At 46.7% G+C, this 16,391-nt stretch overlaps 1 protein-coding gene across 1 annotated transcript in view; it reads right to left on the reverse strand.

Moving 5' to 3' along the window:
* COL27A1 (collagen, type XXVII, alpha 1) overlaps positions 1–16,391 on the reverse strand; it is a 166,288-nt gene that overhangs the window by 125,874 nt on the left and 24,023 nt on the right. The window contains exons 5-6 of the mRNA XM_006890718.1: positions 15,143–15,196; positions 11,214–11,267 (exon numbers count right to left, since the gene is read on the reverse strand). Coding sequence (XP_006890780.1) covers positions 11,214–11,267; positions 15,143–15,196 — 108 coding nt within the window. The remainder of the gene's footprint in view (positions 1–11,213; positions 11,268–15,142; positions 15,197–16,391) is intronic.

Genomic DNA, 16,391 nt, shown 5'->3' on the forward strand with positions numbered 1-16,391 from the left:
CAGTCTCCTCCTGGGTGAGAGTTAGCTAAGGGTCAGTTCTGACTTGATGGTACATTCTTCAAGATGCAGTATGAATGCACCCTCCCAACCCACCGATAGATCACAGGGACAATGACACATGTAAGGAGAGGAGCTGCTGCAGGAAGCAGTGTTAGGATGTGAGCTTGCGAGGATTTAGGTGTTGTTAGCACTGCCCCTCACTTGCTCCTCTTGTGTTCTCGAAGAATTTCTGGGAGAGGACTTGCTAACTTTAGCCCATGCAAACTCTGCCCAATTCCAAGAGGTACACCTGCTTCTTTACAGCTCTTCAGTGCATGGCTGCTCCCCTTATGGTCTTCAGTTATCTGAGAATCAACACATAGACAGCTACCTCTCTGAATAGATCTCTATGGTCCCCAATATCATTCACCTCACCAGCTCTTCAGCTTGATGAGATGGGTGCCACCAATGAAACTGTGCCCCCAAAAAGAAACTCTAAAGTCCTTCCTGATCCATGGTACCTGGGGGTGTGACCTTGTTTGGAAATAGGGTCTTTGGCTTTTTGTTTTCTTTTGGTTTTTTGTTTTTAAATAAAAATTTATTTTATATTATTGTGATTTTAGGAAATAGGGTCTTTGAAGATTCAACATGCAGTGTTGGGTGAGTTTTAATCACCTCTCAGTGATTTTCTTACAAAAGAGAATAAACAGAGGGAATCCATGTATGACAGTTATGCTATAGCTGCCAGCGAAGGCATTCCCAGGGACACAGAACCCAGGAGCCAAGCAAAGTTTCTCCCTTGAGCTTTTAAGAGAAAATGGCCTTGCTAGTACTAAACTCGGACTTCTAGCCTCCAGAGCTGTGGGTCAGGGCATTTGTGTTCTTATAAGTCAGCATTTGTGATACTTTGTGATAATAGCTTTAGAATGGCAAGGAAATGATTATTAGGATCCCATTTTACTTTCAGGGAAACTGAGGCCAGGTGGAACTGTGGAAGGCCCCAAAATGAGGCACTAGCAGAACTGAAACCAGTACCCTGAGTCTGTGACTCCCAGGCTGGGGCTTTATGATGTCCTGGGCCTTGATGTTAGTCCTGACAGGAAACTGGACAAAGGCAACAAGAAGTGTGTTCTCAGCCAAATTCAAGCACCCTGTCCCATGGGAGTATCCCCACTTCAAGGGTCCTGGCTTCTAACAGCAGAGGGCTCAGGAAAAGGGATCAGAGCATTCATCAGATATGTCCCTCAGGGACTAAGTGCTCCTTGCTGTGCTCAAATTCGGTAAATTTTTCTGGTAATAGTCCCGTGGAAAGTTGGGCCACCATGATGTCATCTTCCATAACGTCTTGATTCTTTGATTCTCCTCAGCCTTCCCTCCCATCCTTGCCTCAGAAGTCCTGGGATGTAGCCTTTCGCTGCCATACATAGACTCATGGTTACACACACACACACACACACACACACACACACACACACAGCTGTCTTCACAGATCTCTTGACAAAGAACTAGCAGATTTGACAGTAGCTGTGACACAGGGGATGGGTGAGCTGGCTAAATTTTAATACCCATTTGGTTCTTTTCTTCACCAAACTCAGACCGGCCAAATTCTAACTCAACCCCCATAAGAAATGACCACGTTCCTACCCGGAAAAAGGGGATGGGAGCAGCCTTGCCTTGCACTGCTCACCTACAAAGCAGGAGACACCGTGTTGCTCTGTACACTGTTCTTTGCAGAAACCTCTTTAGTCCTTGCAACACCAGCCTGTTATCACTAAGGGTGAAATCTCAGATTTGAGACGTTACCAGTGCATGGTGACCAGTAGGTAAGAGGCTAAGGCATCTTGGGCTCCCAGCCTATGACTTCAAAGCCCTTGCTTACAAAACAGAAACCCAGACTGCTTCACCCACTCTCCCCAGCCTAGCCCAGCAGATTTCCAGTCGTCTTCTCCAGCTCCCTTGCAAGACCCCCAGAGCTCCAATTCTCTGTCCACCTGAGCTTCTGCATATAAGTATTTAGTGAACAGGTTCCCCTGTTCCTGACCATAAGTGCTGTGGTCACTTCTGCAGGACCCAGCCCTGAAATCTACTACCTTACACTTCAGCTGCCCTTCACTCTCCCACCTCAGCATTCATAATCCCAATGCAATGCCATTTATGTCCATGATGTAAGGCCAGGCCAGGCCCAGGGCTACCGAGAATTCCAATGACCAAAAAAGGACAGCAGCTTCTCCCGTCCTGCCCTTGCCCCCCTCCCCTTTCTGCAGCCTATAGTGCATTTGGACTTAGAACTTCCTGGAATAAATCTCTATGTATCCTTTTCTGTCATTATATAAAAGGGGAAACTGAGACTCAGAGGTACTAAGACTTGTTCCTTTGTCCAGGGTCTTTAACCAAGTTACCTGGGCACTTAGGTGATTGATGGATTTTATTTTTCTCTTCACTGTCAATGCAGCACCTAGTATGTGATCCTTGACTGAGCACAACATCAACAAATAGAGACATTTATTTAACATCTGCTATAAGCCAAGTCTCGCAGTGAATAGAGGGAATACCAAGACACTGAGAAAGGAACCGCTCATGCCTGGGGGAACTCCTGATAGAAATAAAATAAACTGGTAATGATAATACACACTAACATTTATTGAGTGCTTTCCTAAGTCTCTGACATATATTGACTCATTTAATCTTCACACTAAATCTATAAGGTAATAACCATCATTGAACTCCATTGTGCAGAAAAGAAATCTAAGGCAAGGAAAAAATGATTTCTAATTTGGCAGCCCAGTCCAGAGCCCAAGATCTTTACATTCAGGGCACTGCAGAGGAAAACCTACAATCTAGAGGTACGCGGAAGGAGGGTACAGGATACATTATCTAGCCTGCAGGCAAATCCCTACAGAGGGATACAGCTGAGCTGAGGCTGGAAGACAGGGGAGGAGTTGAATAAAGGGGCTGCTTAGGGATCTTTCTAGCAACCTGGTATGGGGGAAGGTAGGACTTTGGGGATAAGGAAAACTTTCCACTCCAAAATTTATCTTTCCAGTCATATTCCTGCAAAATCCCTCAAGAAGAGATCTAAGGAATACATAAAGTCTAATTAATCACTTACACTTTAGTGAGGATGAGAATCTGGTCACCACATCCAGTTCCTCAGCCAAGGAGCCTGTATGCCCTTGGGAAAGCCCCTTTCCTCTCTCTGAGCGGAGAACACTGAACTCTCCCCAGATCAATTAACAGAGTTGAGTGGGACTACAAGAAGAGGGAAAGGTATTTTTCAATCTGAAAGTAAACAATATAGCAGGAAAGGCTCTATGTTGAGCTCCTTTTCTACTGGTAGTTTAGGAGTTGAGAAAGATGAAGAGGGCTCTCAAAGCCTAGAGAAGACTAAAGAGGAAAGAATAACTCAAAAAGGATTGAGAAATTCTGGGCTGGTAGACATTTGGGTAAATAATCTCTGATCCCCAGTACTCAGTGCAGAACTTGAACTGTAACTCCGTAATGCATCGGGCCTTTAGACGCAACTCTTCTAGGGCTGGGATTGAGCCAGATCTGGTCCTGGTCTTGGATATTCTTTTAAAGTTTATTGTCACTACCACTCTCACTACTGTCACTATCACTGCTACTATTTCATGTGGTTAGATGTTCTGGACAATGCAATAAGGCAGGAAAAGTGATTAAGAACTATTAATCTTTGAGGAAAATGAGACAAAAGCATATCCTTCTTTGCAAAAAGTGACTATCTATCTGGAAAATTCAGGAGAACTGACTGGAAAACTATTAGAATTAATAGAATAACTAATACAGTGACTGAGGCAATGAGGGTTGTTGTGTTGGAGTCAGTGAGACTGGATCAGGACAGGGAAGGGTTCAGAGCTACTGTACTAATACATCACTATACATCGCAGGCAACTCAATGGCACATAATGACAATAATATACTATAACAGGTTTGGAAGCAGGAGTGGTATCCACTTCCTAAATTACATGCCTCCAGAAACTCTATGAACTATGATAAACATCGATAGTTGTAGAGGGGCTTCAGGCCTTTTGTTCATAGGGTTGCTATGAGTAGTGCTGCACTCGAAGGGAATAAACAATAACAACAACAACAAGGGAAATGTTATGAAGATACACAGAATTCAATAATATCCTCAATAACTGAAAGCTAGTTAGAAAATAAAATTTCTATGGAAATATTGGAAAATATTCTATTCTATATAATTTCTATCAGAAAATACTCCATTCACAAGAGCAAGGGGGGAGAAATGGAAAATTTCAAAATAAAAGCTTTAAAAATATGCAGGGCGTATGCAATAAAAACTATAAAAGTTTACTAAGAGATATTTTAAACACAACCAAATGGGTTGTTTGCATATGAGAATAGGCCATGTTTAAAGACAAGAAAGCTTAATATTTAAAAGATGTAAACTCTACATAAATTAATGTACACATTTAATACATTCCCAATAAAAATTCCAGCAAAAATGTTTAAAGGAAATTAAGATGAGTCTAAAGTTCATCTGGAAAAATAAATAGCCAGAAATATTTTAAAAGAAGAATAACAAGGAGAAACACATAGTGCCAAGATAGTAAATGTCATGTCAAATAATGTTACTAGCATAAAAATACACAAACAGAGCAACAAAATAGAAAGGCCTGAAATAGACCCTGGCCCAACATAATAACCCTTAGAGGAAAGTTTACTTAATAAATGTTTGATTATTGAGGAGAAGTAGTCTTACCTCACACCTCCCCATTAAGTTTAATTCCAGAAGAATTAAATACACAAATGATATAAATAAATAGCTATTTGTTCCTAAGATGTGAAAGAAATTTCTAACTATAAAAGCTGAGTACAAGAGATTTTATCTAGCAAACCAGTTCTCAAACTGACACCTAATAAATGCTAGTCATTCTTGGGAGTCAGGAAAAAATGGTGGATACTCTGAAAACCTGCATGTATACTCCTAATAATCAAACCACAAACTGGGACATATTCTTAAGACAAGTAAAATTTTAATAATCTTAAGATATAAATATGAATAATTCTTATAAATCAATGGAAAAGACAACATCTCCACCCTAAAAACTAACAAATTCACAGAAGAACAATTACTGCAAGGTAAAGAATAAATGGAAATTTACTTCCTCATAAATGGTCAATGAAGTGAAAGGAAAGCAATAATGAATGGCTGTGCTTTTTGGTTTTAAATACACAGGATTGGCAGGTAATATTTGTCCATTCAAATTAGCATATGCTGTAAATATAGCATATATCGTATATAGCACAGTTCTACATATAGCAGAGCCAAGCAGCAGCAAAGTTATTCAAATATCTTCATTATAACCAAATACACTGAGGACATGAGCTGCTGGTCCAAGGCCCTCAAGACCATTGTCTGGGGAACATCAAGGTCAATGGGTCAAAAGCAGGAAAGAAAGTCCTTCCATACAAGCATTCTTGGAGAGACCAAAAAATTGACCAGTAGTCAAGCTGAAGTTCATCATCATAACACCAGTGGAACCCATATGTGTCCGGAGAGCCACCTCTGGACACACAGTCCTATTCATTTTCAAGTGCTTAAGTTTTCCTTCAAAATAATAAATCTACGCCTTCCATCTTGACAGAGCTAGGGAGCTCTGGTGGCCTAGTAGTTAGAAGCTGTGCTGCAATTCCAAAGGTGTGCTGTTCGAATCCACAAGCCGCTCTGCATGAAAAGGACAGGCAATCTCCTTCCATTCTATTAACTGCCTCTGAAAACTCACTGGAGGGTCAGTTATGGGTCTATTCTGACTCAATGGTACACAATAAGAAGCCTTTGAGCTTGATGCTTCCTCAGTTTTTCAGTCTAAGAACATTTATATTGAAAAACTCTCCCTCCTGGATTTGAGTCCAAACAGTTGGCATAGAATAGTTCAAAATATCATATTCTACAGCCAACTTTGGCAAGTAATGACTGGGTTCTCAGAAGTTTGCAACTAAGATACTTTGCTGGCCTAGTGGTAAGGAGCTGTGCTACAAATCCGAAAGCACACCATTCATATCCACCAGCTGCTCAGAAAGACAGGCAGTCTCCCTCATGCAATTTACTGCCTCTGAAAATTGGAGGGTCAGCTGTTTGTGGGTTCCAACTAGATGATACATAACAATGACTGGTCTCTCCCTGTTCTGAACAAAAAGAGAGAAGAAAAGCAAAAGTGCATAGCAACAATTAATCCTAATGACCCACACAAACTTCAATCTCCATGATCCTGAAACCAGAAGAACTAGATGGTGCCCCTCTACCACAGCTGAGCATTCTAAAAGGGATTGCACTAGAAGGTGCTAGACAGCATAGGTAAAAATGTGGGATGAAACTGGAAAACAAAAATGGTCAGGTTTCCAGGCCACCAGAGCTCCCTGGTCGGATAGAGACCTGTGGAATCCTCAACTCTGGCCCAGTCACTATTCAAACCTGAAACAAACCTCCCCCTGGCTCAGCTTTCAATCAAACAATGGATAGGCCTTTAGAGTGAACAATAATATCAGGGAAGCAACCTTTAAACTCTTTAAAATAATCAAGTACAAAAGATCAAAAGGGCAGCACTTCTCAGCCATAAATTCAGAAGGCAAAAAGCAGGTTGGCTAGACATAAGAATCACAGAGATTATGTGGAAAGAATGCAGTTACCTCGTGGGCTTTATAATTCATATCATAAAAAAACGCATAGATGGAGAAAAAAATCAAAGCTGTCAACAATTTTATTTTACTTGGATCTACAATCAACACTCTTGGTACTAGAAGTCAAAAAATCAAAAGATGTATCACATTGGGAAAATCTGTTGTCAGGGACCTTTCCAGAATACTAGAGTAATGATGTCAGTTGGAAGACTGAGGGTGCACCTGATCCAAGTCATGATCTTCTCAACTGCTTGCTATGTATCTGAAAGCTGGACAGTGACTAAGGACGACAGAAGAACTGATGAATTTGAGTCGTGGTGCTGGAGAAGAGTACTGAACATCCTGTGGACTGCCAAGAGAGTAAGTCTAACATGGAGAAAGTGAAACCAGGGTGCTCCTTGGCTGCACGAATGAAATTCCATCTCGTATACTTTGGCTACGTGTTAGATGGGGCCAGTCCTTGGAGAACAAAATCGTGCTTTAAAGGTGAAGGATCCACGTAAGAGAGGAAGCCCCACAACAAGCTGGACTGATACAACGACTCCAACAATGGGCTCCAGTGTGTCAGAGATGGTGAGGGTGGCACAAGACAGGGCCAAGTTCAGATCTTCTGTTCATAGGGCCACTATGAGTCACAGCTGGCTTGACGACACTTAATAAGCATATGAATGATTGAACGGAAAATCAACTTGCTTTGTAAACTTTGGAGGATGGAGGAAGGTAAGTTGGGGGCCTGAGGCCTGAAAACTCCCCAAAGAGTTGTCTCTACATCAGCTCCTACCCCAACTGCCAACCTTGGCACACCCTCTTCCTCCATCAGCTCTGCCAGCAGCCACTTGAATTACCAAGCCTACCACCCACAGGCACTCTCCTGTCCACTCTGTCTTCCAAGACATAGAAATCTCAGCTAATCATTCACTGAAGCGGGTCAGACCAGAGACGGGACCAGACAGCTGTCAAGATGAGAGTGAGAACAGACATTTGGGACCCACACACTAACAGAGTACCTCAGTCATCTTCATACAACTGAGTCAACTATTCTTATGATCCTATTTCCCAGATGAGGAAACTGAGGCACAAGAAGTTCTAAGAATTTGCCCATGGTCACAGGAAGTAGGAGGTGAACAGGAGGCTTTTAAGTGAGGTCATTTGGTTCCGGAGTCTGTGGAACCATCGACCTTTCCCTCCGCGATGACTATGTGTCCACTCATCAACCCAATAACTCAACTCTGAGCCTCTCAGTTCAGTCAATATTGTGCTTACAGGTCCCTGCTTCTCTGCTTCATTCTCAAAGCTATGGACTCTACGGAAGGTGACACGTCTTCATCGTGATAGAGCTGATTAGAATCCACAAGCTGGAATATGAGAAAAGAACTGGGCTCTGGAGAGGCAGATGAGCTGCAGTTTGGTTCTGGCCAGGACCAGTCGTTGAACCCGACAAGCTTTTTCTGACGCTTGCCATTGAGTTAGAATCAACTCACAGCTGATTCTTCAGCAGGTTTCTGGAGGCTGTAAATCTCACAGGAAGAGGCTGTCTATAGTTTTTCTACAGAGCGACTGGTAGATTCGAACCACCTGAGAGGTGCAATCTTTGGGTTAGCAGCACAACTCCCTATGGTCTAGGCCACCAGAGCTCAAAATATAGTTATGTTGGTGCGAGGGAACCGTCTGGGCAAGCCACCTGGGCCCTTAAAGCCACTCCTTTTTGACTTGATGTGTTGTCATCACACTTTCTCCCTCTCAGTTGCCCTCAACCCACTACCCAACGGGCCATCGGTCCTAAGGGCTCTGTGACTGTGCTGAATGAATGATGGCCAAGGCGGCACAGCACCTCAGCCACATAGCACAGACCCTGTTTGTGTGGCTCATTGCTTTAGTAGCAGCACACAGTAGACTCTCAGTACATGTCTGCTGACAAAGCAGAGTGGATGGCCCCAAGAGATGGTTCTGGAAGCAGAAGCCATGCTGAAAGAGGACAAGTCAGCCCAGGACTTGGGGACGACCAGTCCTACAATCCCACTAGCTCAACTCGGGCCCAGAGGGATTCCGTGAATGGTGAAGTCTTTCTCCCCAGCCACATGCATCAGTGCAGATACACAACATTCTCATCCGGTCTCAGCAAAGTCATCAGTTCCACCCAGGAAGCCCTACTTTAGGCCCTCCTGGCTATGTCACAGATCAGGTCTCAAACACAAGCAGATCTGGCCCTCCCAGCCTACTGTCCTTCCTGGGGGCCACTTCTCCTCAACCCCAGGCTCAAGGCCAAGTGTCTAAGCAAAGAGCATGATTTTCCCCATGGCATGTTATTCAAGTCCCAGTGGGAGAGGCCGCATCCATTCCAGTGTATTTTGAGGACTTCACACCCTTAACTTTTTTTTTTTAAGTTTATTCTTGTGTGTGTGTGTGTGTGTGTGTGTGTGTGTGTGTACCATCAAACCGGATCAGACTGGTACAGGAGGAGATTGCCCGTCCTTCTCCAGCAGAGCATCTGGTGGATTTGAACCACGTACTTCTGGGATTCAGTGCAGCTTCTTGCCACTAGGCCACCAGAGCGCACACCCTTAACTTTCATACACAGAAGTAGGCTGGGGTCCTGTCCACAGAGCCCTGAGTCCACAGGACCCTGCCCCATATGGTAACAGAAGGACTCACCTGCTGCACCCAGTCACAAGTTGCCACCCCTCAAGCTCCTTTACAAAATGAAGGGAGAAGTCGCTGGCAGGGCCTTCTCCTGCCTCAGCACATCTGCTGGCAGGCTGAGGTGGCTGCCAGCCAGGCTGGGGCTGCGGGCTTGGGGCTGAGGCCCTGCAGGGCTCGGTGGGTAAGCAGGGCCAGTGTGAGCCAGGGAAGTTGCTCAGGGAGCATCTGCTGCCAGAGTCAGAGGTCAGTCTGACAGGGAGCGCCCGGGTCCACCTCAGGACAGGCCAGCAGACAGTTCAAAACTGCTGTTCATCCCTGTCCTATGAGCTGGGTGACTTGAGCTCTCAACAAAGCATAAGTCTCCAGAGGAGCTTCCCTCTCTCTGCCTGATCCATGGGGACATTTACTAGAGAGTGTCTCAATCTGCCTCGATTTCCCTACCCAGAAACAGGCAAGATAGCTCCACCCATCTCTTCAGGTCTTTAAGGGACTGAATGATAAATAAAGTGCAGGTACAAGTGTCTGGCACTCATCTAGGCTCACTATACAGAGGTTATTAATGCCAATGTTTACACCGTTAAAAGTCAGAATATCTCTAGGCACTGCCAAGCCCCGACCACCTAAAACCTCCCTTTGTCTTCCAAGGGGAAGGGCCATCATATACTGAGAAGCCCTCAGGGGCTGAGGCTGATGTTCCTGCAGCTCTGCCTAAGGGCAGTGTGCTAACTGGATCCCAGAGGTCACTGGCCTTCCTCCTCCCCAGGAGTTCGTCTGCCCTTCCCGGCCTGCCCTGCGCTCCTCTGGCACAGTCTGTAGTCTCAGTCCCTGACTGTGCACGGCCTTCTCTCTGCTAGTCATTCTTTGAGACCTCTCTGTGACCTAAACGTTGCTGTTCCAGCTCTCCTCTTGGGCCTCTGAGCTTCTCACTCCATGCACCCTCCCTGGATGGCCATGTTCACACCTTGTCCTCTACCTAAGCTCCAGGAACTCCACGATGAGCTTGGGGGCTGGATTTCCCCTCAGTGGTCAGAACACCCACCTACTGAGGGCTCATGATCTCACCTATAAGTCAACTGGAGTATTCTTAGGGAGGGAGCACAGAGGCTCTCACCATCTCTAACCTGGCCACGCTCAAGTCTCTACCTTTCAGAATGTCCACAAATGGCCCCCTGCTGCATGGTCTACAGATTCAAAAGGCCCCCTGCTGCATGTGAGCCAGGGAAGCTCCCAAATGCAACTTCACCTGGTCTCTCCGGGGCCCCTACTCCGTCACCTGGGTTAATGTCACACCTGGGTTAATGTCACACCTGGGTTAATGTCACACCTGGGTTAATGTCAGGGAATCATTGCCCCTCACCTGAAACTCTCACCCATCATAGCATCTTCTCTACTCCACCTCCATACAGTGACTGCACCCACTTCTTTCCCACCACAACCTCTCAGCTCACCCACATTACTCTCATCTTTTGTTTGCATCATCCCTGTCTTGGCCCTGTTCCCTACACCAGTCCATCCATCACATGGCATCTGGGATCTTTCTAAAAAGGCTATCTTTTTGTATCCCTCCCCAATCCAAAAGTTGACACACTTCCCTGGGTACAACCCAGAAAAGCGTATGTTCTTAATATGACATTCAAGGCCGTATCCAACTGAGCAGCAAGTTCTTTTCTTGTTAGTTTCCTTTGAGGACCCTCAGTTCTAACTGCTCTTCTCCTCACCAGTCCCTACCAACCGGAAGCTAAACTCCTTATTCCTCACCATGTATCCAGTCCTGCATGGACGTGGCACCCAGAAACCTCTCAAGAAGTGCCTGGCATGGGTGGGAAGCCTGCAAACCAGCCCTAATCCCTCCGCCAAAAGGCGCCAGGCAATTGCCTATAAATGGTGCCCAGCCCCACCTACTCCATGGCCCAGACCCCACAGCAGATACTCACTTTGGCTCCAGGGGGGCCTGGGAGGCCTGGATTTCCATAAGGCCCTGGAGGACCCTGAAAGAAACAGGAAGAACAAGCAGATGAGACAAGAGGGGACATCCCACTCGCTGCAGCAATGCCAGCATGCCCCACTTTCCTTCTGCTGGTTGGTTCCACATCTTCTCTTAGGCCAGGCCTTCATGAGGTCATCGTGGCAGCCTTACCTTAGGGGGGCCCCTCAGTGCCAGGCCCTGTGCTAAGCACTTTCCATGCATTATCTCATTTCCTCCTGGCCCTCAGCCTATGAAGTAGATGTTACCCCTATGAAGATGAGGGAGTTGATAATGGCAGAGGTCTTCTAACATCTCAGCATACCGAGCTGCTGAGAAGAAAGGCAGGACCTGAGCCTCAGACGCCTCCAGTCTCAGAGTGGGAATCCTAACCCCTGAGGTTCATTGCCTCTTCACTCCAATCGCTCTGCTCCCACCAGCCCTCTCCAGATTTGTTTCTAAGTTTCAGAAGACTCTTAGTTATATATGATCCTATCCAACACATCTGGCCTTTTCCCTCGTCACCTTTGTCCACGCTATTCCCCTCACCTGGATTTCCCATTCTCCAAGGATGGGCTTAAATGCCACCTCCTCCAGGAACTCCAATTGGACTTTCATGAGTCTTTGGAGTTGAGCGTGTAAGAAAGGGTGCACTTGACCTCTTTAGAACCAAGGCTCATCCCTCCTGCTGCTATAACATGTATAGGAGCTGTCCTTTAGCCTCCGACATGCTCCAAGCTCGCAGAGTCCTCGTGGGACAACAGAGCAGCTGGGAAGAATGGAACTAGAGTCAAGGAATCTTGGCCAAGGGCGAATAGCAGAGCAGTGTCCAAGCGAGGGTGGGGACCTGGGCCTGTTGGCTTGACGTCCAGAGCTTATTCACAGTCCTGAATTTTCCCAGGCCATATGTGAACTCCTCTAGAACGGCAGCTGGCTCTTGTTATATCCACTTTCGCCAATAAGGACCCTAGTTAAGAGACATCCAGCCAGGAATTATAACAGAGCCTTAAGAGATGAGTAAATGCAGGAGGGGAAAAATGGTATATTCTGTTGTATTGGGAGAGGCACCCCAAGGGGTCGGCTTGTCCATTAGCACACCATTCCTGGCTCCTCTCAACTCATCAGGCTAGCTGTTTACAAACGTGCTTCCTTCCGCCTGCTCCAACATCAACTTCCCAGCTGTAGCCCGTCACATTCCAGCACAAGTCCCTCCCTCTTCCTCTATGTCAGAGCAGAACCTCCCTTTCTCTAAATAAGCTGAGAAGGAACAGCGTGTGGAGTGCACCCAGCCCGGGAAATTCATATCAGCATCACATGTGACTCACTCAGAAGCAATCAGATGCCGGGGCCCCTCCCAGCATCCCACCCAATACCGTCTCCTGGAACACAGGTGTAACATGAAGTGCCAAAACCTAGTCCCAGTTCTAATCTTCCTGTTGCCATTTGTCCTAGAACTGACATAGACTCAGCAGTCTCTAAGGAGCCTGAGAAGCTCGAAGGAGCATCCTGAGGGGTGCTCACTTAACACAGGCTCCTGAGGTCTCTAACCCCTAGCTTCCCCAGGACCAGTCTGTGCAAGGGTCAAGGGCAACCCCTCTTTTCTAGCATGCCCCAGCTGCCCCACAGATAGTTAAGGCTGAGCACTACAACTTGGGAAGATGGAGGTTTCCTGCTTCCCTGCCTCCACTCCCCACCCTGCTTTCGCCACTGCCTTGCAGAAAATGATGCACATAGTTGACCAGGTGCCAAACAGACTGAGTCTATAAATGCTGCAGTCCAGAAATTCATCCCTGGAGGGCGCTCAGGGATTCCTTGGTGTCCCTCTGAGGGCTGCGGAAGTATGTGGAAGAGGGAAGGTGCCTGCCACAGAGCTCTAGGTGACCTCAGATAAGGCTCCGCCTCTCCCCAGAGGTGCTGGGATTGTATCGTTCTTAGTGTCCAATAACCTTTTGAATTTTGTGATCTATGGAAGATCTAGTTAAGAAACAGGATGATCAGGAAAGGGGGCGCAGGTAGAGAGCTTGAGAAGAATGTCAGGAGTCTTCACTCGTGGAATCTCAGAGCTGGGAGGGACCATACAAATGCCTTACCATAATCCCCAATTTTATAGATGGGGAAACTGAGGTCCAGAGAGGAGAAGGGGCTTGACCAAGATCATTCAGCTTCTTGATGGCAATGTTCTGTGCCCAGACTAGAAGTTCTTACACTCATTGTCTCAGCACCTATAATATTCTAGGCATAAGCAAAGTCTGCTCTGTGCCTGAGGGAGCCTGGTTGAATGAAGAGGAAAAACCAGCACCCACGATAGCTAAGAGGCCTCTCCAGTGTGAAGTTCGCCTTCAGGGAGTTTCGCTCTTTGGCTGTTGGTATTTATCAGCAGCTCTGAGGAAGAAAGATGGTCTCCCATGCAATTTTTAGCCTAGAAGTCGGTTGTGACTCCACAGCAATGAGTAAGTAAAAGAGATGGTTAAGATTGTAGGTTCTGGAGTCATGTTCAATTCTGTGACTTTAGGTAATTTCTGAGCCTGTAAAATGGGGATAATGAGGAAATGGATTCCAGGAGGGCTGGGAAGGCTGCATGAGATCATGCATGTGTAGCTCAGCAAACAGACCTCAGCGATTCATTGTGGTACAGGGAATAATCTGTGCCGTCCAGAGGCGCAAATCAACTGTTTCAAAGAGCTCCAAGACTGAAGCAACCAACAAAAGAGGTCGTGGCGTTTGATATGAGCCATGCATGGAAGAGGGTTTTGCAAATGAGGGCATGCCAGGTAGACAGGAACACTCAAGAGAAAGTACAGAGGCTGGAGGGCGCAGAAAGAGTCGGAGGCTAGAGGCAGACCACAGCAGGCTGGAGCACCAGGTGTAAGGACCTCATCCTGTCCCAGGCACAGAGTTTCAGGGCCAGCAGTGTTTGATATCTAAGTGATCCAGGCTCTGAACATGTGCTCCCCAGAAGCTCCAAAGCCAGAGGAAATGCCGCACAGACTGCAGACTCCAGAGCCCTGGGCCCAGGGAGTACAGGGCCAGGTCTGGAGGGAACTAGGGCTCGAGTAATTGCATAACCAGAACCATCCACTGGGTCCAGAGCTAAAAATATGCCCGAGGCAGCTATCTCTGCCAGGGCCTCGCCAAGCACCCTGCATGGGAAAGAAAAGCTGATCCAGCCTGGACACCGAAGCTGGCACCACGGGTCTGAGCCCTTTTGGGAAGGGGGCCTATTTCCCCTCCAGCGGGGAACCCTCAGTATCTGGTCAAGAGCTGTGATCTGCATCCTGGCTTTGCCATCTCCTAGACATTGCATTGCCTCATTTCTAAAAGGAGCCTAATCGGGTTGATCCACAGGGTTCCAGCATGTGCCAAACACAACATGTAGGGGTTGTTTTCATGGCCCGTTTTGCCACATTGCCCACTTGGAGGCTCAGCTTAGCTCACATCCACCACTGCAGTCCTGCTGGGCTACCCTCCAGCCTCTGGCTGAGCCTCCCAGCACACGGAGCTCCGCCCTCTCTGATATGGCCAGTCCTATGATCTAAGCATCCTTATCCAGGGATGGCCTTGCAAGGATGAGGAGATGGCTACAATGGTCATTTGCCCACAGGTCAGCTCTTGTCCTGGACAAACACCACAGCTCATCAGTTCAGGTGACATGATCTTCAGGAGCGGTCCACCCACCCAGGCAACGGACAACTGACACTGTGCTGGTGGCCATCACTGTCCCATGCCATGTCTGTCCACTGCACTTTCTAAGTCCATCCCTAGTGGACAAAGTGGAAGCCAGGGGCCAGAGAGGGACAGAGAAGAGCCTGCAGACACACAGCAAGGCTGGGATTTCTCAAGCAGGGCAATGGAGGTCAAGGAACCAACCAGAGTGTCAAAGGGCCGTGTGGGACCACTTACCCGAGGTCCTCGTGCACCGGACGGTCCAGGCAGCCCAGGCAGCCCAGGGGGACCCTGGAGAGAAAGGAGAAGATACCATCAGACAAATGTGGCAGAGAATGGGTTCAAAGAGTCATGCAATAAACCAATCCAGATCTCCGGGCATGGGAAATCCTGCATATGAGAAAGGTGATGGGGGGGTGTCTACTGAAAGGTCCCTCCACTAAGGATCTCACAGATTTTTAGACTTTTGCACTTGCCATTTCTTTCTTTCTTTTTTTTTTGCACTTGTCATTTCTCATTCTTGAAAACCCCATCTTTTCTAACTAAGTTAGGTTGATACTTCAAGGGAGCTTTGGTAGCCTAGTGGCAAGAAGCTGCACTGCAATCCCAAAGGTGCATGGTTCAAATCCACCAGCTGCTCCATAGGAGAAGGATGGGAAGTCTCCTTCCATGTGACTAACTGCCTCCGAAAGCCCGCTGGAGGGTCAGCTATGGGTCGGATCTGACTCGAGAGCACACACAAGAAGTCAGAACATCACTTTCTCCAAGATTCTGTCCATGAGCCCTTCTCTAAGTTGGGCCAAGTCTATTCTTTCTTAATAATTTAAGGCTATTTATATTGCTTGCAGCTAAGAATATGTATCAAGAACGTATTATTTCTCTAAGGGAATTCTGAGGTTTTAGTTGTAAGGAGTTGCACTGCCATTCAAAGGCAGGGAGTTTGAACGCACCAACTGCTCTTCAGAAGAAGGATGGGTAATCTTCTCCTGTGTGCTTTACAGCCTGTGATGACCCGCTGGAGGGTCAGCTCTGGGTCTGTACAGGCTGCGTGACAATAAGCCAGTGAGTGATTATCTATTTACAAGCCCATCTGTCCCTCTTCAAAGGTACCAAGTCAGTTACCTCTCTCTCTCCAGTTCTCAAACATTTAGTAAAATAGGAAGAGATCAGATAAGTTCTCTTCATGGCCACAGCAGAGAAGGAACTTGTTCAAGGCCATGCTGAGCATCTATATACCACAGAAAGACAGTGTAGCAAACTATGTAGCAAACAGTGTAGGCTACATGCAGAGGGTTTGGTGTTGTGTTCCGTTTGCTTGTTTTTAATCAGAGTCCCAGATTCAAATCCCAATGCTGCCACTTAGCAGCTAACACTTGAGCAAATTTCTTACCCAGTCTGTGACTGTAAATGGGAGCAATGGTATCCCTAGGAGCATCATGAAGATGAAACTCTCGGCCTGGTATTAATTAGCATGCAAATGTTCTCT

This window comes from Elephantulus edwardii, unplaced genomic scaffold (assembly GCF_000299155.1).
Source record: "Elephantulus edwardii isolate Elephantulus edwardi_28Jun2011 unplaced genomic scaffold, EleEdw1.0 scaffold00092, whole genome shotgun sequence".
Taxonomy (NCBI): domain Eukaryota; kingdom Metazoa; phylum Chordata; class Mammalia; order Macroscelidea; family Macroscelididae; genus Elephantulus; species Elephantulus edwardii.